The sequence below is a fragment of the Pristis pectinata genome, chromosome 5, assembly GCF_009764475.1.
Source record: "Pristis pectinata isolate sPriPec2 chromosome 5, sPriPec2.1.pri, whole genome shotgun sequence".
NCBI classification, from domain to species: domain Eukaryota; kingdom Metazoa; phylum Chordata; class Chondrichthyes; order Rhinopristiformes; family Pristidae; genus Pristis; species Pristis pectinata.
In genome coordinates this window covers 3917559-3939913 of record NC_067409.1, presented here as the reverse complement: position 1 = coordinate 3939913, position 22355 = coordinate 3917559, and the positions used below count along the sequence as shown (strand labels likewise).

Genomic DNA, 22355 nt, shown 5'->3' with positions numbered 1-22355 from the left:
ATGAGAGATGTAGAATATCTTGTCAAGAGGAAGAAAAAAGCTTACCTGAGGTTTAGAAAGCATGGGTCAGACAGGGCTCTGGAGAGTTACAAGGTAGCCAGGAGGGAGCTTAAGAATGGACTTAGGAGAGCTAGAAGGGGGCATGAGAGGTTCTTGGTGAGTAGGATCAAGGAAACCAGGGATAAAAGAGGAAACATGTGCCTGGAGTCGGAAGAGGTAGGGGGAGGTCCTTAATGAATACTTTGCTTCAGTATTCACCAGAGAGAGAGACCTTGACGTTTGTGAGGATGGTGTACGACAGGCTGATATGCTAGGGCACGTCGACATGAGGAAAGAGGATGTGCTGGAACCTTTGAAAAACATTAGGATAGATAAGTCACCAGGGCCGGATGGGATATATCCAAGGTTATTACGGGAAACTGGGGAAGAGATTGCTGCATCTTTAGCGATGATCTTTGTGTCCTCACTGGCCACAGGAGTGGTTCCAGATGATTGAAGGGTGGCATATGTTCCTTTGTTTAAGAAAAGGAGTAGGGATAATCCTGGGAATTACAGACCAGTGAGTCTTACTTCAGTGGTGGGCAAATTACTGGAGAAGATTCTTAGAGACAGGATTTATGGGCATTTGGAGAAGCATAGGCTGATTAGGGACAGTCAGCATAGCTTTGTGAGGGGCAGGTCATGCCTTACCTGCCTGATTTGAATTCTTTGAGGATGTGACAAAGCACATTGAAGGTAGAGCAGTGGATGTGGTGTACATGGATTTTAGTAAGGCATTTGATAAGGTTCCTCATGGAAGGCTCATTCAGAAAGACAGGAGGCAATGGATCCAGGGAAACTTGGCTATGTGGATTCAGAATTGGCTCGCTCATAGAAGACAGGGTGGTGGTAGATGGAGCATATTCTGTCTGGAGGTTGGTGACCAGTGGTGTTCTGCAGGGATCTGTTGTGGGACTCCTCTTTGTGATTTTTATAAGTGACTTGGATGATGATGTGGAAAGGTGGGTTAGTAAGTTTGCTGATGATACAAAGGTTGGTAGTGTTGTGGATGGTGTAGAAGGTTGCTGTAGATTACAACAGGGTATTGATTGAATGCAGAGCTGGACTGAGAAGTGGCAGATGGAGTTCAACCCGGATAATTGTGAAGTGATACACTTTGGGAGATCAAATTTGAAGGCAGAGTACAAGGTTAATGGCAGGACTCAGCAGTGTGGAGGAACAGAGGGATCTTTGGGTCCATGTCCATAGATTCCTCAAGGTTGCTGCGCAGGTCGATAGGGTTGTTAAGAAGGCATATGGTGTGTTGGCCTTCATTAGTCAGGGTATTGAGTTCAAGAGCCACGAGGTAATGTTGCAGTTCTATAGAACTCTGGTTAGACCATACTTGGAGTATTGGTCAGTTCTGGTCACCTCATTATAGGAAGGATGTGGAAGCTTTAGAGGGGGTGCATGGAAGTGTAGACGGAGTCCATGGAGGGGAGGCTAGTTTCCGTGATGTGCTGAGCTGTGTCCACAACTCTGTGCAGTTTCTTGCAGTCATGGGCAGAGCAGTTGCAGTACCAAGCCGTGATGCATCGGGATAGGATGTTTTGTATGGTGCATCAGTAACCATGGTAATTATTGGAATAGGTTCAAAGGGCTGGCAGTCCTACTACTCTTATTTCCTATGTTCTTATGAAATCTTTGAGACCTGAATTAGATTTTTGGGCCTCTCTGAGTTGAAAACTTTCTGTGTGGCATGTACTGAGTTTTGGACTCCCCAGGGTAGGGGAGTCCAAACTAGGGGACATAGATTGAGGGTGAGAGGGGAAAGATTTAAAAGGGACTTGAGGGGCAACTTTTTCATGCAGAGGGTGGTGAGTATATGGAATGAGCTGCCGGAGGAAGTGGTTGAGGCAGGTACAATAGTATCATTTAAGAAGCACTTGGATAGGTACATGGAGGGGTTTGGAGGGATATGGACCTAATGCAGGATATTGGGACTAGCTGGGTGGGCACTGTGGTTGGCATGGACTTGTTGGGCCAAAGGGCTTGTATCTGTGCTGTATGGCTCCAAGACTATGAATAAGAGGCATTTAAGCGGCTTTTGGACAGGCACATGAATATGCAGAGAATGGAGGGATATGGACATTGTGAAGGTATAAGGGACTAGTTTAGTAGGCTTTTAATTACTAGTTTGATTAGTTTGGCACAACATGGTGGGCCAAAGGGCCTGTTCTTGTACTGTTCCATGTTCTGTGAATGAGGAATCAAGTTTTCTATTCAAAATAAATCCTTGGGTTGTTGCTTATCCCAAAAATTTTTTACTGCACAGTTTCTTCCTGCGTTTCAGGTCATTGTGACCTGCCTTTATGTTAGTGCATCTAGGCAAGCAGAACAGAAGGTGGCTCGGGGCAAATAGTTTCTCAGCTTCCCTGTGGTGGATCACTGTGTGCTGAGTCAAAGACAAGTCAAGATGACATCCTTGAGCTTCTGCCAGTCCCTGAAACTCTCCACAGGGACATATATTTCTGCCAAATACAAATTCTACATTTCCAGTGCTGTCCTGACTACCTTCCCAACCTGCACTTTCAGCTTATTCGAGACTTGGGCATAATCTGGGTGGACAGATCTAGGCTGTGCCTTTCGTACAGACTGGAAATCAGCATGAAAGTAGAGCTAGGGAGATTTTATTGATGTCCTGGTCAATATTTTTGCACAAATATATAAATCACCAAAACTGCATGTAACAATTTAGTTTCCTGAAATAATTTCCTGAAAATAATTTTTAGCTCCCTGAAGTGACCACACAAGTAGATAGTGTGGTAGGGGAGGTGTATTGGCATGTTTGCTTTTATCACTTGGGGCATTGAGTATTAAAGTAAGGAAGTCCTATTGCTGCTGTATCAAACTTTGGTCAGGCATCACTTGGAGTTCTGGTCGCTGCATTACAGGAAGGATGTGGAGGCTTTCGAGAGGGTGCAGAAGAGGTTCACTAGGATGTTGCCTGGATTAGAGGGTAATAGCTGTTGGACAAACTTGGATTGTTTTCTCTGGGGCATCAGAAGCTGATAGAAGTTTATAAAATTATGAGAGGCATAGATATAGTAGACTGTCAGAATCATTTTGCCAGGGTAGAGATGTCAAGTACTAGAGGACGTGCATTTAAGGTGACGGGATATTTTGATTCTAAATCTTCCAGCTAACTTCCCTCTGATATTGTTGATTGGTGTACCTGTATGCTTGAAGACTTTCCATTCCTTCCCCCTCCCACACCCCCCACCACCAATTAAATAATATAACTATAGAGGTAGGTTCTGGCCCACCACTGACCACCTTCCTGGAGACTTGCACAGCAAGCAGTTAATATTTCCTTCACCTTTCCCCTGCCATTCTGTAAAAGCACAGTAGACTGTAACTTGGCCCTGACTACCCAATATATTTTAGCCTGTTGCTTTGGAACATCTATAAATAGCTACTTTAATCTGCAGATGTCAACCAAGGAGTAAGAGATGGTACTAGTGGAATGAAATTCTTGTTCACTCTACCTGATTTTGTGTGATTCACCGCACACTCTTGTTCCCCACTGCTGCCACACTCCACACCCCACCCCCATGCATACACATCACCTCCTGCATTTATTGACAGCCCCTGTTGATTTTATTCATTTTCAAAAATGTTATTTACAGCACTCAAAATGGCAAATCAGCTCAGCATTTTCTTGCTGCCACATCTGATTTTTTTTTAACTAAAGCTGTTGTCTCATCCTCTCTAACATGGTCTTCCTTTAGTCTAAAATTAATCCCACTCCTCCATACTCTGTACTCAGTGCTGCTTTAATCTAATCATTTGGCCTCTTCTTTCACCCATGGTTTGTAGCAAGAGCCATTTTGAATATATATTTTCATTTTATTCTTAATGGATGTGAATTTAAGCCACGTATAAGAGGTGTTTAGATAGGCAAATGAATTGGCAGGGAATAGAGATACAGACCATAGAAACATAGAAAACCTACAGTACAATTCAGGCCCTTCGGCCCACAAAGCTGTGCCAAACATGTCCCTACCTTAGAAATTACTAGGCTTACCCATAGCCCTCTTATTTTTCTAAGCTCCATGTACCTATCCAAAAGTCTCTTAAAAGACCCTATCGTAGCCGCCACCACCACCGTTGCTGGCAGCCCATTCCACGCACTCACCACTCTGAGTAAAAAAACTTACCCCTGACATCTCCTCTGTACCTACTCCCCAGCACCTTAAGCCTGTGCCCTCTTGTGGCAACCATTTCAGCCCTGGGAAAAAGCTTCTGACTATCCACATGATCAATGCCTCTCATCATCTTATACATCTCTATCAGGTCACCTCTCATCCTCAGTCTCTCCAAGGAGAAAAGGCTGAGTTCCCTCAACCTGTTTTCATAAGGCATGCTCCCCAATCCTGGCAGCATCCTTGTAAATCTCCTCTGCACCCTTTCTGTGGCTTCCACATCCTTCCTGTAGTGAGGCGACCAGAACTGAGCACAGTACTCCAAGTGGGGTCTGACCAGGGTCCTATATAGCTGCAAGCAGATGGGATTAATTAGATTGGCATCATTGTCAACACAGACATGATGGGCCGAGTGGCTTGTTCTGTACTGTTCTGTGTTGTACATCTTGGTTGATTTCCTTGCTCGGACAGTTATCCTTCCAAACAAGTTCTCACGATATCTATCAGTGAGGTAGAACATGTTTCCTGAATTTCCACCTTAATCAGAGGCAATCTTTTCCCCTTTGTTCATTCCAGATTACAGAGTACATTCTGGGACTGATGTACACAGCTGTCAATCAACTAAAACTTGAAAAACCGCAGTTGCCAGATATCCAAAATAAAAACAAGTTGGTAGAAATGCTCAGCAGGTCAGGCAGTATCTAGAAGAGTTAACATTTCAAATTAGTGATTCTTCATCAGAGCTGGAAAAAGTTGATGCATTCTGGCTTCTGCCCTCTTTCTTTCCAGACCTGATAGAACATAGAACAATGCAGCACAGGAACAGGCCCTTCAGCCCACAATGTTGTGCCGAACCAATTACATTAGTAATAAAATGACCAACTAAACTAATCCCTTCTGCCTGCACAATGTCTGCATCCTATCATTTCCCTCACTTTCATGTGCCTATCTAAGAGCTTCTTGAACTCCCCTATCGTATCTGCCTGCACTCCCACCCCAGGCAGCACATTCCAGGCACCTGCCACTCTCTGTAAAAACAAAACTTGCCCCACACATCTCCTTTCAATTTACCCCCATCACCTTAAATGTATGCCCTCTGGTATTAGACATTTCAACCCTGGGGAAAAGATACGGGCTGTCTACTCTATCGATGCCTCTCATAATCTTATAAACCTCTATCACATCTCCCATCAGCCTTCGCCGCTCCAGAGAGAACAACGTAAGTTTGTCCAACCTCTCCTCATAGCATGTGCCCTCTGATCCAGGCAACATCTTGGTAAACCTCTTCTGCACCCTCTCCAAAGCCTCAACATCCTTCCTACAATGGGGTGACCAAAACTGAATGCAAAACTCCAGATGCGGCCTAACTGAAAGGCCTCTGATGGTTATTGGTTTACTATTGTCACATGTACCGAAGTACAATGAAAAGCTTGCCTTGCATACCATTCGTACAGATCAATTCATTACACAGTGCATTGAGGCAGTACAGAGTGCATTGAGGCAGTACAGGGTAAAAGTGTCACAGCTACAGAGGAAGTGCAGTGCTGAAGGGTCTTGGCCTGAAACGTTGACTGTTCATTTCCCTTCATAGATGTTGCCTGACCTGCTGAGTTCCACCAGCATTTTGTGCATTGCTCCAAATTTTCAGCATCTGCAGTCTGTCTTGTGTCTGTATTAAAGAGAGACTTGCACTTAAATAGTCTCTTAAGTTAATCAGCACCTCCTAAAGGAAAGGTATGTAATAGAGTGGAGACCAAGGTTGTCCAGGTGACACAATGCATTTACTGCCATCTAGTTAGTAGATGAGTATTGGTATTGTTTTATTATTGTCACTTGTACCGAGGTGCAGTGAAAAACTTGTCTTGCATACTGTTTGTACAGGTCAATTCATTGAGGTAGTACAGGGTAAAAACAATAACAGAATACAGAGTGAAGTGTCACTGCTACAGGAAGTGCAGTGTAGGTAGACAGTAAGGTGCAAGGTCCATCTTATTGTTTAAGGGAACCATTCAGTCGTCTTATCACCGAGGGATAGAAGCTGGCCTTCCACCTGGTGGTACGTGCCCTCAGGCTCCAGTATGATGGGAGAAGAGAGAATGACCCGGGCGGTGGGGTCTTTGATTATGCTGGCTGCTTCACCACGGCAGTGAGGGGTATAGACAGAATCCAGGGAGGGGGTGGGCTGGTTTCCGTGACGCGCTAAGCTGTGTCCACAACTCTCTGCAGTTTCTTGCAGTCCTGGGCAGAGCAGTTGCCGTACCAAGCCGTGATGCATCCTGATAGGATGCTTTCTATGGTGCATTGGTTAACATTCATGTTGATAAGTGTTAAAGGGGACATGCTAAATTTCTTTAGCCTCCTGAGGAAGCCAAGATGCTGGTGAGCTTTCTTGGCCATGGCGTCTACGTGGTTGGACCAGGACAGACTATTGGTGATGTTCACTCACCACAACTCATAGAATCAGCCAATAGCTCAGGCAGCTTCTACAGCAGGAGGTTTATGAATAGAGAGTACCAGTGAGTATTGGTAACTGTTGCTCCACAGGCAACAGTGTAGGAAAACCTTGAATTCGAGGGTTTCTGTTTTATGACTAATTGCACTTTTGCACAAAGTTAGAAATGTTCCCTTCTCACCATCTGGAGTTGAGTTATGTTGATTGACATATTGAAGATAGACATGCATTTAAATGGAGCCTTTCAAGTTGATCCGGATGTCGTGAAGCTTCTTTGACTGATCCTGTTCCAGCAACCCTTGCTACTTATCCTTCATTAGCATATAGGGGTGGTCATATTGCCCGTCTCTCCCTCATTGGGGATGTCACTTCCTTCGTTCCATAGACAATTGATGTGGAAACCCTCGGTGATGTCTTTAGGCTGTGTTTTTGGAATCTGAATGGCCATGTAGATAACTCCCAGCCGACTTGCATTCTCTCTCCTTTCTAACTTGTCCCTCTCAGGGCAGATCACTGCTGCTGTTCTGCATCTCCAGAGCAAGGTCCTTGTTAACTTGCAGCTTGTTATGGATAATAGTCTTGAGTTTGTGATTTTGATGGGAACTGTGCCAGGGTGTGAAGCTGCTCCTTGGCAACATCACTGGAAAACGCAGCATCGTTTCCCACATGTATGCTGCTGATACCCAGATCCACCATGTCACTAAGTTGTGAGATTGCTTAATTGTTCACTAGTATTGGATGAACATTAATTTTCTGCACTAAATCACTGCAAGGACTGAATCCATTTGTCATCAATCCCCTTTCCATTCCCCAACCACAGAATCCATCTCAACATCTGACCACATGTCTGCATCATCACTGATTATTTCTATCTTTTGCCTATGTGTCAGCTAACTGCTGAAAGCCTTATCCATGGCCTTTTTACTTGCAGATGACTAACCCAGCCTGCCCAGATTTGCTTGTTCTATTCTCTGTAAATATGAGGTCATTCAAAATTCATCTCCCTGCGTCCTGATTTGCAGCACTCCATCACCTCTGTGCATACTAACCAATGTTGAGAGCTGTTTAAGTAAAGCATGAGTTTAAGTTCTCACCTCTGTTTTAAAACCCTTCCATTGTTTTGTCTCTCCCTTTTTCTGCACCACCTTCCAGCTCTATAAGCCTCTGCATTCCTCCAAATCTGACCTTTTGAGCATCCCAAAGTCAGTTGCTTCTCCATTGGTGGCTGTGGCTTGAGTTGCAGATGCCCTGGGCTCTGGAATTCCTCTCGCATCACTACCTATCTTTCCTTTCATGGCCCTGTCTACATCAACAGTGCGGAGGTCGAGAGGCTTGAGAGCTTCAAGTTCCTAGGAGTGAACATCAATAGCCTGTACTGGTCCAACCAAGTAGACGCCACGGCCAACAAAGCTCACTAGTGCCTCTTCTTCCTCGGGGCTCCCCCTAGAACACTCTACGCAAAAAGATGCATTTCACTGTATATTTCAATGTACATGTGATCAATAAAGATTTCTTATCTTGTGTCACCTTTGACCCTCACCATCATTTATCGATGCACCACAGAATGCATCTTGTCTGGATGCATCACAGCTTGGTACGGCAACTGCTCTGTCCATGACCGCAAGGATCTGCAGAGAGTTGTGGACACAGCTCAGCACGTCATGGAAACCAGCCTCCCCTCCATGGACTCTTGTCTACACCTCATTGCCTTGGGAAAGCAGCCAACATAGTCAAAGATCCCACCCATCTCGGACATTCTCTCTTCTTCCCTGTCCCATCGGGCAGCAGATACAAAAGCCTGAAACCACATAGCAGCACACTCCAAGGACAGCTTCTATCCCAGTGTTATAAGACTATTGAACAGTCCCCTAGTATGATAAGATGGACTTTTGACCTCACAATCTACTTCGTTATGTTCTTGCACCTTATTGTCTGCCTGCACTACACTTTCTCTGTAACTGTAACACTTTATTCCGCATTCTGTTATTGTTTTCTCTTGTACTACCTCGAAGCACTGTTGTAATGAAATGATCTGTATGGACAGTATGGGTGACAAACTTTTTCACTGTACCTCGGTACATGTGATAATAATAAAGCAATTCCTTTACGACATGACTTTATATCCCACTTCCTTATCCAAGCTTTAGGGTATCTACATCAGTATCTCCTGTGAATAGTGAAAAATTGTCTGGTAACTTCCAAGTGAAGTCACTTGAAGCTTTTATTAAATGAAAGATGCCTATGTAAATCTAAGTTGTTGTTGTTGTTTGTAAGGTATGCTTGTGCAGACATCACTGGACGTTACTGCAGAGGACGAGGCACGTCCCACTGATTCCCACCATCGTTTTCAAGCAGCAATTTAGCTCCCAGCCCATGAGGTAGGTCACAAAAGCAAGCGTGCCTTGGGGGTGTCATAGAGCGCAGAAACAGGCCCTTCTGTCCATCAAGTCCATGCCGACCACTTGGAGTACTGCGTGCAGTTCTGCTCACCACGCTACAGGAAAGATGTCATTACGCTGGAGAGGGCGCTGAAAAGATCCACAGGAATGTTGCCTGGACTGGAGGGATTGAACTATGAGGAGTGACTGAATAGATTGGGACTGTTCCCCAGAGCAAAGGAAGCTGAGGGGTGACCTTGTGGGGGTTTATAAAACTATGAGGAGCATAGATAGGATAGAAAGTCATATTCTTTCTCCCAGGGTAGGAGTGCCTAAAACCAGAGGGCATAGGATTAAGGTGAGGGGGGAAAGATTTAAAGGGGCAAGTTTTTGACACACATGGAGGTGGGGATATGGAACAAGCTGCCAGAGGAAGTGGTAGAGGTGGGTACAATTACAATGTTTAAAAATCATTTGGGCAGGTACATGGATAGGAAAGGTATAGAGGGAAATGGGTCCAATGCATGCATATGGGTTTGGTGTAGATAGGCATCTTGGTCTGCATTAATAAATTGGGCCAAAGGGCCTGTTTCTGTGCTGTGTAATCTGCATGAATGTACGAAATGTATCCATCTATACTAATCCCTGCACTTGATCCATAGTTTTCTATCCCACGGCACTTTGAGTGCTCGTTTCCATAGAACACTACAGCACAGAAAACAGGCCATTCGGCCCTTCTAGTCTGTGCTGAAAATTTATTCCGCTAGTCCCATTGATCTGCACCCAGTCTATAACCCTCCAGACCTGTCCCATCCATGTATCTATCCAATTTACTCTTAAAACTTAAGAGTGAGCCCACATTTACCACGTCACATGGCAGCCCGTTCCATACTCCCACCGCTCTCTGAGTGAAGAAGTTCCCCCAAACCTTTCCCCTTTCACCCTAAAGCCATGTCCTATCGTACTTATCTCTCCTAATCTAGGTGGAAAGCCTACTTGCATTTACTCTGTCTATACCCCTCATAATTTTGTAAACCTCTATCAAATCTCCCCTCATTCTTCTACGCTCCAAGGAATAAAGTCCTAACCTGTTCAATCTTTCCCTGTAACTCAACTCTTTAAGACCCGGTGACATTCTAATAAATTTTCTCTGCACTCTTTCAATCTTACTGATATCCTTCCTATAGATTTGATTCTTAAATTTCTGCCTTAACTGTTCCCTTCAGGCAGTGTGTTCCAGCTGTAGTTTTTCTTGCAAAGAAGTGCTCATTGTGGAGTTATAAAGTCATAGATTTGTACAGCACAGAAACAGGCCGTTTGGCCCACCACATCCATGCCACCTGTTCTATTGATCCACACTAACCCCATTTACCACCATTACGTCTGTAGCCTTCTAGGCTTTTGATGATTCAAGTACTTGTCCAGACACTACACCAACTCATTCTGCATCCGTGTCTTCCAGAATTATCAGGTTAGGGATAGAAAATATCATGGCCATCTTGTCCATTCAACCTTCTGCATCCCAATACTCCTAGAGCAATGGAATTTTATTTTTATTTAGTTATCCATGAGATGTGGGTGTCAATGGCAATGCCAGCATTTGTTGCACAACCCTATTCGTCCCTGAACTGAGGAAGCAACTAAGAGTCAATGGTATTGGTGGGTTTGGAATCGCACACTGAGTAAGGACAACAGATTTTCTTCCCCGAAGGGCATTGGTGAACCAGGTGTTTTCATGACAATCTAGTCTTTTTCATGGTGTTCATTACTGAGTAGCTTTCTAAAAGTTCCAAATTTTTATTTAATTAATTCTCTAGCTGCTGTGGTGGGGTATCTCTGGATCAGTAATTCCCTGCTGTGTGTCCAGTAGTGTAACCATTCTGCCACCATATTTCATATGCCCTGCAAATGGCTGAGAAACCAGGTTAAAAAATCAAAGAGAAAACAATTCTCAGTGAGATTTTACTCCCGAAACCTCAGCGAGATCATATGAGTCATAATTTTTATTACTTTTGGAAGAGTTGTTGGACCTGGGTATGGAACAAGTCAAAAGGGCAGGAGAGGGTATCTATGGATAGATTTGAAAGTGAGTATGAGACAGCAGAGTGGTCAACCAGATCAGCAGTGATGAGTGCTCAAGATTTTGGTATAGAGGTTTCTATAGGATGCTTTGGTTTCATGCTTTGGCTGAAGAGCATCGTGTGTATTTCAGACCCAGGAGTACAAGCAAAATGCTGCAGAAAATGCATTTCCTCCTTTTATTAGGTCTGCTCTCCTTGTTCCCTGTTATGGAACAGGATGGGGCATTGCCTTTACTTCCCTTCCCTCTATGTCTGAGAATTTACGACGGGGAAATGCACCACTGAAATTAAGAAGCTATACAAACTCTGTCATGGAGTTGTTATGACTCCATGTCGGATCTCTATAAATGACTCTGGATAATCCCATTTCCCTGCTCTATTCCCAAAGCTCTTTACTTTTGAAATTGTTGATTGTCTCTGCTTCTGCCACCCTCATAGGTGGCAAATTCCAGGTCATTATCTCTTGCCCTGTAAAACAAAAATACCCTCCTTGTATTTCTTGCCAAAGTCCTAAATCTGTGTATAGGAGGCACTGCCTCAAGAAGGCAACATCCATCATCAAAGATCCCCACCATCCGGGCTGTGCCATCTTTTCACAGCTACCGTCGGGCAGGAGGTACAGAAGCCTGTACCTCCACCGGGTTCAGGAACAGCTACTTCCCTTCAACCATTCAGTTCCTAAACCAACCTGCACAGCCCTAATGACCACTACAGTTTAGTAACACTATAACCACTCTGATCACTTTGCACTAAAATGGACTCTTGTTTTTTTTGTTTTAATTGTTTTTCTTGTAAAAATTATGTATAATTTATGTTTAATTTCTGTTTTTCTTATGAATGCTGCTAAAATGATGATAGGTGCCTGTGATGCTGCTGCAAGTAAGTTTTTCATTGCACCTGTGCACACATGTACTTGTGCAAATGACAATAAACTCGACTTTGACGTAGACCATGTACTGCCAATTATTTAAAAAAAAATTATTCAAGGGGCGTGGGCTTTGCCGTCTGAGCCAGCGTTTAATTGTCCATCCCTACTTGCCCTTGAGAAGGTGGTGGTGAGCTGCCTCCTTGTACTGCTGCGGTCCTTGAGGTGTGGGTATCCCGACAATGCTGTTGAGTTCCAGGATTTTGACCCAGGAATGGTGATATCTTTCCAAGTTGGGACGGTGCGTGGCCTGGTGGTGGTGTCCCCCCATGCTTTTGCTGCCCTTGTCCTTCTAGCTACAGTTTTTCTTTATCTGCCTTATCCATATCCCTTAATGTTCTGTATTTCTGTCAAATCCTCCCTCAGTCTCCTGGAGGACAACCTCAGCTTCTCCAATCTAACTTTGTAACCTAAAATCCTCATTCAGGTAAATCTATCCTGCGCCCTCTCAAGGACCTTCAGACCCTTCGAAAGTGAGATGACCAGAACTGGATGTCGTTGTGGTCTAACCAGAGCTTTCGCTCTGCTTTTATTCTCAACGCCTTTGTTTCTGAACTCTGCCATGACTGATGACAGGCATCACTTCACACTTCCTTGCATTAAGGTCCGCCTGCTCTCATCTGCCCTTTCTGTAGCCTATTTCTGTAGTCCTGTTACTGTTGATTGTTATTGCCTTCAAGTGTTGCTACGTCTCTGTTTTGGTATCATGGGGAAATTTTGAAACTTTCCTCTGTACTTTACATAGGTAATTAATGTATATCAATAAAACCAGTGGTCCCAGCATTGATCCATGGGGAACACCACTGTTTACCATCCTTTTGTCTGGAAAACAACCACATCACTACTCAAAAAAAAACAAAACAAAAGGCTGGAGTAACTCAGCAGGCCATGCAGCACCTGTGGAGAAAAACAGACAGTCAACGTTTCAGGCAGAACCCTTCTTCAGATGAAGATAGGAAGCCCAATAAATATGTGGGGGGGAATCAGGGGATCAGAGCAGTGATAGGTGGAAGGGAGAGAGGGCAGGCCCAAGGTAGGGGCAGGTGAGAGACAGCAAAGGGTAGATGGGAAGGAAAAAGGGGGGGGGGGTGATAGGCAGGAGGGGAGAGCAGATCTCCCAGGGGATAGTGGGAGAGCTGTGGAGACAGACAGGAGGAGGGCAGGTTATGAAGGTGATAAGCTTGTCGGGATAGCCAGAGAAGAAAGTGGGGGAGAGGAGCCCCATGGGGAGAAGGGGACTCCTTGTTTTCTGGCCTTTAGCCAATACCTAATCCAAGCTGATGTTAACCCCCCGTTTCATAAATATGGGTTTTGTTTCTCAACTTTTTATGTGACACTTTTATCAAAACTTCCGTAAAATCCGTATAAACAACAAACACTGCATTCTCTTTGTCTACCTACTTTATTACTAAAGCAAAAAAATTCATGTAGCTTAGTCAAGTAACTGCCTTTTACAAATCAGTGATGGCTCTTCTTAGTTAAGTTAAACTTCAGATTCATTGGGGGCTTTTAAGAGGGGCTTGGATGGGCACGAATGAGAGGAAAATGGAGGGATATGGCCATTCTGTAGTTAGGAGGGATTAGTTATGTTGGCATAACATTGTGGGCCGAAGGGCCTGTTCTGTGCTGTACTGTTCTATGTTCTTTTGCGTTAGCCCTCTATGGTTTCTAAAGCCTTACCCACGCTGACGTTAAAGTGACCTGTAGTTTCAGGGATTGTTCTTGCACCTTCCCTTGAATAGGGAAGTTCTTGGGCACTATTCATTTAGGAAAGATTTATGGCAAGCCCTACCCCGACTTCCCACTCCCACTTCCCTTACAGACCTGGGATACAAGCCATCTGGACCAGCTGACTAATTCACCCTGAACATAGCCAGTCTTTCCAGCCAGTCTACGGGTCTTCACCCCTCCATTATCTCTACCATGTCCACTAATATTTTCTCTGCATCTTCTGTTTTAGTAAACAAATATATAGTATTCATTGACCCATTATGTATTATGGCCTGACCCCACATCTTTAAGTACACATCACTTATTTTGTCCCTGCCAGATCCCACCTCATCTTTCTACCCCCGTACTATCTGTGTGCCAGTGGAAGATTTTTATATTGACTGCCATCCTGTTCTTGTATTCTCTTTCCCAGTCCCCTTTGCCTCTCCCCATTGTATTTAGCCTGGTTTAGCCATGTCACAGGCTTCCAGAAATGGTGATGCAGAGCTTTTGCTGGAACAACATTTTGTGAAGGTGTGGTGTGATCTTGTTTCTGTGCCTCTACAGCAATGTTTATCGCCGAGGCCTGTATAACAAGGTGCTTCTCGGGCTGGTACTCTCTGCGCCACTTGCCGCTGGCGCTGTGTGGTGTGTGTCTGACACACGTGACCGCAGAAGGATGAGGATTCTGGTCGAAGGTATTGGTCGCTTCTACAGGTAAGTGGTATCGGTGTTGGTTTATTATTGTCACTTGTACCGAGGGACAGTGAGAAACTAGTCTTGCAAACCGATCAATTCATTACACAGTGCAGTTACATTGAGTTAGTACAGAGTGCATTGATGTAGTACAGGTAAAAACAATAACAGTACAGAGTAAAGTGTCACAGCTACAGAGAAAGTGCAGTGCAATAAGGTGCAAGGTCACAACAAGGTAGATCGTGAGGTCACAGTCCATCTCATCGTGTAAGGGTGCAATGGTGCGTTGTGGTGTCTCCCTTCGGTTTTCTGCTTCTAGTCCAGTTCTCTCTGTGGGTCTCTTCTGGCTCCTGCTTCTTTCTGGTCCCTTGGAATGGTTTCCAGGTAGCCATCCTCTATCACAAGCCAGAACAGTGACTGTTCTCAAGCTTATGGTCAACTATAGGCCATCGTGGGTACACTCAATAAGCTGATGGGGCACTCCAGGACTGGACCTTCCTGTGGGATGCATTTATTTTTACAGCTGATGATCATGTTCATATTTGTATGTATATCTAATCTCTGCTCTGTAATGTCATTGAGCTACATAGCACAAAAACAGGCTCTTTGACCTACTACGTCCACGCAAGTATTTAATTATAATAATCCTACGTTAATCCGATATTATTCTCCCTGTGTTCCCAACAACTCCCCTCAGATTCCACAACTCACCTCTACAATGGGGGCAATTTGATATACAGTGGCATGCAAAAGTTTGGGCACCCCTGGTCAAAATTTCTGTTACTGTGAATAGCTAAGCGAGTAAAAGATGAGCTGATTTCCAAAAGGCATAAAGTTAAAGATGACACATTTCTTTAATATTTTAAGCAAGGTTACTTTTTTATTTCCATCTTTTACAGTTTCAAAATAACAAAATAGGACAAGGGCCTGAAACAAAAGTTTAGGCACCCTGCATAGTCAGTACTTAGTAACACCCCCTTTGGCAAGTATCCCAGCTTGTAAACGCTTTCCGTAGCCAGCTAAGAGTCTTTCAATTCTTGTTTGGGGGATTTTCACCCATCCTTCCTTGCAAAAGGCTTCTAGTTCTGTGAGATTCTTGGGCCGTCTTGCAGGCACTGCTCTTTTGAGGTCTATCCACAGATTTTCGATGATGTTTAGGTCGGGGGACTGTGAGGGCCATGGCAAAACCTTGTGCCTCTTGAGGTAGTCCATTGTGGATTTTGAGGTGTGTTTAGGATTGTTATCCTGTTGTAGAAGCCATCCTCTTTTCATCTTTAGCTTTTTTACAGATAGTGTGATGTTTGCTTCAGAATTTGCTGGTATTTAATTGAATTCATTCTTCCCTCTACCAGTGAAATGTTCCCCGTGCCATTGGCTTCAACACAAGCCCAAAGCATGATCGATCCACCCCCATGCTTAACAGTTGGAGAGGTGTCCTTTTCATGAAATTCTGCACCCTTTTTTCCCCCAAACATACTTTTGCTCATTGCAGCCAAAAAGTTCTATTTTAACTTCATCAGTCCACAGGACTTGTTTCCAAAATGCATCAGGCTTGTTTAGATGTTCCTTTGCAAACTTCTGACGCTGAATTTTGTGGTGAGGACGCAGGAAAGGTTTTCTTCTGATGACTCTTCCATGAAGGTCATATTTGTGCAGGTGTTGCTCCACAGTAGAACAGTGCACCATCACTCCAGAGTCTGCTAAATCTTCTTGAAGTCTTTTGCAGTCAAACAGGGGTTTTGATTTGCCTTTCTAGCAATCCTAAGAGCAGTTCTCTCAGTTTTCTTGGTCTTCCAGACCTCAACTTGACCTCCACCATTCCTGTTAACTGCCATTTCTTAATTACATTACGAACTGAGGAAACTGCCACCATGAAAACACTTTGCTATCTTCTTATAGCCTTCTCCTGCTTTGGGGGCATCATTTATTTTAATTTTCAGAGTGCTAGGCAGCTGCTTAGAGGAGCCCATGGCTGCTGATTGTTGGGACAAGGTTTGAGAAGTCAGTGTATTTATAAAGCTTTGAAATTTGCATCACCACGATGCGAACAAGCCATAGCCCTAACAAGTTAATGAAGGTCTGAGACCTTGGTATAAGTTATCTGAGAGCTCAAATCTCTTGGGGTGCCCAAACTTTTGCATGGTCCTCCTTTCCTTTTTTCACTCTAAAATTGTACAAAGCAAAAATAATACACTAATCTTGCTTAAAATGTTGAAAAGAATGCTTCATCTTTAACTTTATGACTTTTGGAGATCAGTTCATCATCTAATCACTTAACTATTCACAGTAACAGAAATTTTGACCAGGGTTTGCCCAAACGTTTACATGCCACTGTACCAATCCACAAATCTTTGAGATGTGGGAGGAAACTGGAGCATCTGGAGGAAATCCATGCAGTCACGGGGAGAAGGTGTGAATTCTAGATGGCGCCTGGAGATCAGGGTCGCTGGAGTGGTGAGGCTGCACCTCGACTAGCTGCACCACTGCGCTGCCCAAAGATCTGCCAGTCCCCCCCATCCCCTAATCCCTTCTCTAATGCAGGACTCCCCAAGTAGAGATGAATGGATCCAGATTACTTGGTGCATGGAGAGAGTCTTTCGAGTAAAATTAGATTAATTGGGCCATTGTGCAACATTTTTGTTGCCCTGTAGGATATCGGTTACCCAATATGAAGAATAATTGGTGAGGATGCTTGAGAGCTGGAGCATGTTTTTCACGTCACTGGTCTGTTCTTGCCTATCCAGGTCTATTCACATTGGGATAAGAATTTCTGCAGATTACTGGTGGACCATTAATGTTAAATTACGTGGAATAGATGAGGTAAGCTTCAACTTTATCAGTATTGGTTTATTATTAAGGGTGCGGTTTATTCTTATTACCAACTTAATCGCAAGAGGATATCGCCATCTGGGCACTGTGACAATTCACCTGAGTGAATTGGGTCTTAAGGAAGAAGAGTCACGAGGGCATATTGCATTGACCAGTGTCATAGAGTTGTACAGCACGGAAGACAGGCCCTTCGGTCCACCTCATCCATGCCTACCTGAGCTAGTCCTACTTGCCTGCATTTGGCCCACATTCCTCTAAACCTTTCCTATCCATGTACCTGTCCAAATGTCTTTTAAACATTGTAATTGTACCCGCCCCTACCATGTCCTCTGGCAGGTCATTCCACATATCCACCACTGACTTGTCAAGTTCCATGTTCCGAGAAATCAGTAAGGGGTGTGACAGAGTAGATAGAGAGAAGCTACTTCTTCTGGTGAGACGTTGTTAAACTGAAAATGCAGGAAACACTGGTCAGGTCAGGCAGCATCTGGGACGGTCTACGCCTTGGGTTGAGACCCTTCAAAGTTACTCAACCCAAAACGTTGACTGTCCATTTCCTTCCATACATGCTGCCTGACCTGTTGAGTTCCACCAGCTCCTTGTGTGTTGCTGAAGAGAGGAAAAAAACAAGTTGGTTTTCAGTAGCAGAGAAGGTGAGCGAGATATGGGTGAACAAAAGGAATATATTTTGATCAAGTGAGTCCAGGGACAGTTACAGTATATTACACTTCTTTGTGTAATGCGAGAGGAGTCCAACAGGCCAGACTATATGAACAGAATACAATTTTCCTTCTCTGGGAAGAGATTTGAAAGGAAGCACATCTTTAAACCAAGGGATTGTGAAATTCTGGAACATTCTGTGATTGCACAAACCTTTGCAATAATTAATCTTGTTTTATACTGACAACCTTGGTTGCAATTCTATCTTTAACCACAAGTTCTGCACTGCCTTGTATTTATCCCAGTCCTTTCCCCTTCCTCCCCCCAGTTATTTGAAGTTTACTCTTGCCGCAAGAGTCCATTAACCTCTGCATCAGGCTGCCTGTGGCTGAGTTGTAGCATTGTCACTGCTGAGGCAAAAATCTGGGTTTATTATTGTCACATGTACCGAGGTACAGTGAACAACTTTGTTTTGCATGCCATCCAGACAGATCATTTCACCACATCAGTACGTCGAGGTAATTCAAGGGAAAAGCAATAACAGAATGCAGAATATAGTGTTACAGTTGCAGAGACAGAGTAGTGCTGGTAGACAACAAGGTGTAAGGCAATAACGAGGTAGATTGTGAGGTCAAGAGTCCACTTTATCGTGCATAGTCTCATAACAGTGGGATAGAAGCTGTCCTTGAGGCTGGTGGTACGTGCTTTCAGACTTTTGTATCTTCTACCCGATGGGAGGGGGGTGGGGGGAATGCTGTTATTTGAGTGAGACTTTAAAACCGAAGCCCAACTCCCCTGGCAAGTGACAGAAAAGATCCCAAAGTACTATACTAGAAGAGCAGGAGAATTCTTCCAGTGACCTGTCTAATATTTATCCCTAAACAAACTGCCATCAAGTCAGATTGTCTGGTCCTGTGGGAGTTCACAAACTAGATGCTGCATTCCCTGCTTTAAAACAATGACAGCACTTCAGAAGTATTTAATTTGTTTTTATACATCCTGAAGGCATTGTGAAAATACAGCAACAAATAAACTGCTGGAAGAACTCAGTGGGTTGAGCAGCATCAGTGGAGGCAAAGGGATGGTCAACGTTTTGGGTCGCAACCCCGCATCAGGACTGCGAGTGAACATAGAACAACACAGCTCTGTCCCACGATGACTGCGATGAACATTATCCTGAGTTAAACTAAGTCCCTTCTGCCTGTACACGGTCCACATATCTCCATTCCCTACATATTCATGTGTCTAATAACCTCTTAAATGCCACTATTGTATCTGCCTCCACCACCACCCCTGGCAGCCTGTTCCAGGCACCCACCACTCTGTTTTTAAAACAAAACTTGCCCCGCACTCTCCCCCCCGCCTTAAATGTATGTCCTCTAGTATTTGACAATTCTACGCTGGGCAGTGTAGAGGGCAGGTGGCCAGCGTAAAGAGTGGAGAGTGAGGGGCGAGATGGGCTGGTAAGTGATAGGTGGAAACATAGAAAAATAGGCAGGTGGGGGAGGGGATAGGAAAGGTGAACTGAGGGAGGAGAAACCCTGGTGCAACCTCACGTCCCCTCACTTGCCTCCATCTACCTAATTTTTTCCCCTTTATCTCACCCCTCCCATACACTGGCTAACTCCCCTCTGTACTCTCGCTCCTGATGCAAGGTCTCGACCCAAGATATCAACCCTCCCTCTGCCTCCACAGCTGCTGCTCGACCCACTCAGTTCCTCCAGCTGTTTATTTTTTTTTTACACATCATACTTTAAGGTGAGAGGGGAAAGATTTAAGAGGAACTTGAGAGGCAATTTTTTGTACACCAAGGATGGTATCTATGTGGAATGAACTGCCAGAGGAAGTGGTTGAGGCAGGTACAATAACAACATTTAAAAGACAATTGGACAGGGTCATGGATTGGAAAGGTTTATAAGGTTATGGCCCAAATTGCTGGCAAATGGGGTGTCTTGGTCAGCATGGCCTGTTTCCATGCTGTCTTACTCTGACTTGAATGTGTTATACAATATATTTTACACATACTTTAGTACGTAAAACAGTACTTAAATATCTCATCCCCATTGGTATTTATGTGTAAGTTGAGTACTTAGATGTAATCATAGAACAGTACAGCACAAAACAGACCCTTCAGCCCACAATGTTGTGCTGACCTTTAAAACCTCTCCTAAGACTATCTAACCCCTTCCTCCTACATATCTCCCTATTTTAAATTCTTCCATTTACTTATCCAGCAATCTCTTGAACTTGACCAATGTACCCACCTCCTCCACCACCCCAGGCAGTGCATTCCATGCCCCGACCACTCTCTGGGTAAAAAAAAAACCTTCCCCTGATATCTCCCTTGAACTTCCCACCCATTACTTTAAAGCCATGCCCTCTTGTATTGAGCATTGGTGCCCTGGGAAAGAGGCACTGGCTGTCCACTCTATCTATTCCTCTTAATATTTTGTATACCTATATCATGTCTCCTCTCATCCTCCTTCTCTCCAAAGAGTAAAGCCCGAGCTCCCTTAGTCTCTCCTCATAATGCATACTCTCTAAACCAGGCAGCATCCTGGTAAATCTCCTCTGCACCCTTTTCAACGCTTCCACATCCTTCCTACAATGAGACGATCAGAACTGGACACAGTAATAAAAGAGGTGATTGTGAAAGTCAGTGAAGATGCAGGAATCAGTTATCGGTGCTGTGCTCTTGGATCCTGTCAGGATGATCCGGACTTCATTGCAACCATGTCTGCCTGTCACCAGCGAGCTGCAGACCTCATTGTGGATGGTGCCATTAAGAATGCTGGCCTGTACATCAAGCTGGGCCAGGGGCTGTGCTCCTTCAATCACCTGCTTCCTCCAGAGTACATCAACTCCCTGCGGGTTCTCGAGGACAAGGCCATCAACAGGAGGTACAAGGAGGTATGTCTGTTAATTTCTCATCAAAGGTAGCACTGGGAGCACCTTGCAGGCTGCGAACCCAATGGGGACATCAGGCCTTTTGGTCTGTTACTCTTAGTTCTGCACCAAGCTCCCACCTCATACATACAGCTTCCCTCTCCTGTCATTCAGGCAAGTCTCAGTGTCAGCTCATCAGAAGTGATGAATATCCACTCAAGTTCATGAGCATTTCCCTGAATGGATTGAGTCTGACCCTGTGACCAACCCTTCTCTGCTGGGGATCTGAACTGGACTGAATTTTATTTATTTATTCATTTCTTGCATTGTCTTCCCTGGTTTGGTCTGACTCTGGGCCCTGACCTGGGTCTGAGACACCAGAGACTGCAGATGCTGGAACCTGGAATAAAAAACAAAATGCTGGAGGAACTCGACGGGTCAGGCAGCATGTATGGAGGGATTGGACAGTTGAGGTTTCAGATTGAGACCCTTCATCAGGACTCCGCGTCTAACCCTGTGCGCCGACCTTCTGTGGACCAGGTCACAGTCTTCCCCTGTGCAGTATCTATCTATCCTCCAGAAAGAAAGGAGAGCTTTTCCTCCACACCACGTTCTTGTAGTAAGATAAGATATCTTTATCAGTGACATGTACATCGAAACACACAGTGAAATACATCTTTTGCGTGGAGTGTTCTGGGGGCAGGCCGCAAGTGTCACCACGCTTATGGCGCCAACATAGCACACCCACAACTTCCTAATCCATACGTCTTTGGAACGTGGGAGGAAACTGGAGCACTAGGAGGAAACCCACGCAGACACGGGGAGAACGTACAAACTCCTTACAGACAGTGGCCGGAATTGAACCTGGGTTGCTGGCGCTGTAATAGTGTTACGCCAACTGCTACACTACCATGGTGTTTGTATGAAATATTGTTTAACCTTCTCCCTCTGATGTTGGCAGATTGATTCTTTGTTCCTTGAAGACTTTCAAACCACCCCAGACAAGATGTTCAAACACTTCGAGCCGGAGCCGTTTGCAGCTGCCAGCCTTTCTCAAGTCCACAAGGCTGAACTGCATGACGGGACAGCTGTGGCTGTTAAAGTAAGTCCCCCCACTGCACAAACACACATTCACCACCCGAATGTTAATGCCAAACAAACACTGCTGACTTCAGATTACCACCTTGTCTTGTTCCCTCCTGAATGTATCGGAGATTACTGAGATTACTCAGTTTCCCAATCCATTTTTGAGATTTGGTCATTATGGAATCTTCTGTCATTTAGTGAGGGCAAACCTGAAATGTGTCTTAGCATCTTACAGTACAGCACAGAGACAGGCCCTTCAGCCCATGATGTTGGTGGCTCAATGCTACTTGTATTTTCCCCAGGTTTATGGACTTTAACAAGACTTCTGACAAAATCCTGCATGCCAGGCTGGTCCAGAAGGTTAGAGCACATGGGGTCTAAGGTGTGTTGGCAAACTGGATCCAAAATTGGCTTGGTGATAGGAGGCAGAGGATAGTGGTGGAGGGGTGTTTTCCTAACAGTGGTGAA

The 22355-nt window shown here is 44.6% G+C and overlaps 1 protein-coding gene across 3 annotated transcripts in view; it reads left to right on the top strand.

The window, feature by feature from the left end:
- The window catches only part of adck5 (aarF domain containing kinase 5), a 67077-nt gene that overhangs the window by 9642 nt on the left and 35080 nt on the right, over window positions 1-22355 (top strand). For 2 of the 3 annotated variants that reach the window (XM_052015506.1, XM_052015504.1), the window contains exons 2-6: window positions 8911-9014; window positions 14298-14447; window positions 17171-17246; window positions 20625-20825; window positions 21763-21903. In XM_052015506.1, the coding sequence (XP_051871466.1) occupies window positions 8911-9014; window positions 14298-14447; window positions 17171-17246; window positions 20625-20825; window positions 21763-21903 (672 nt within the window). The remainder of the gene's footprint in view (window positions 1-8910; window positions 9015-14297; window positions 14448-17170; window positions 17247-20624; window positions 20826-21762; window positions 21904-22355) is intronic. The other variant, XM_052015505.1, reaches the window with a different exon arrangement.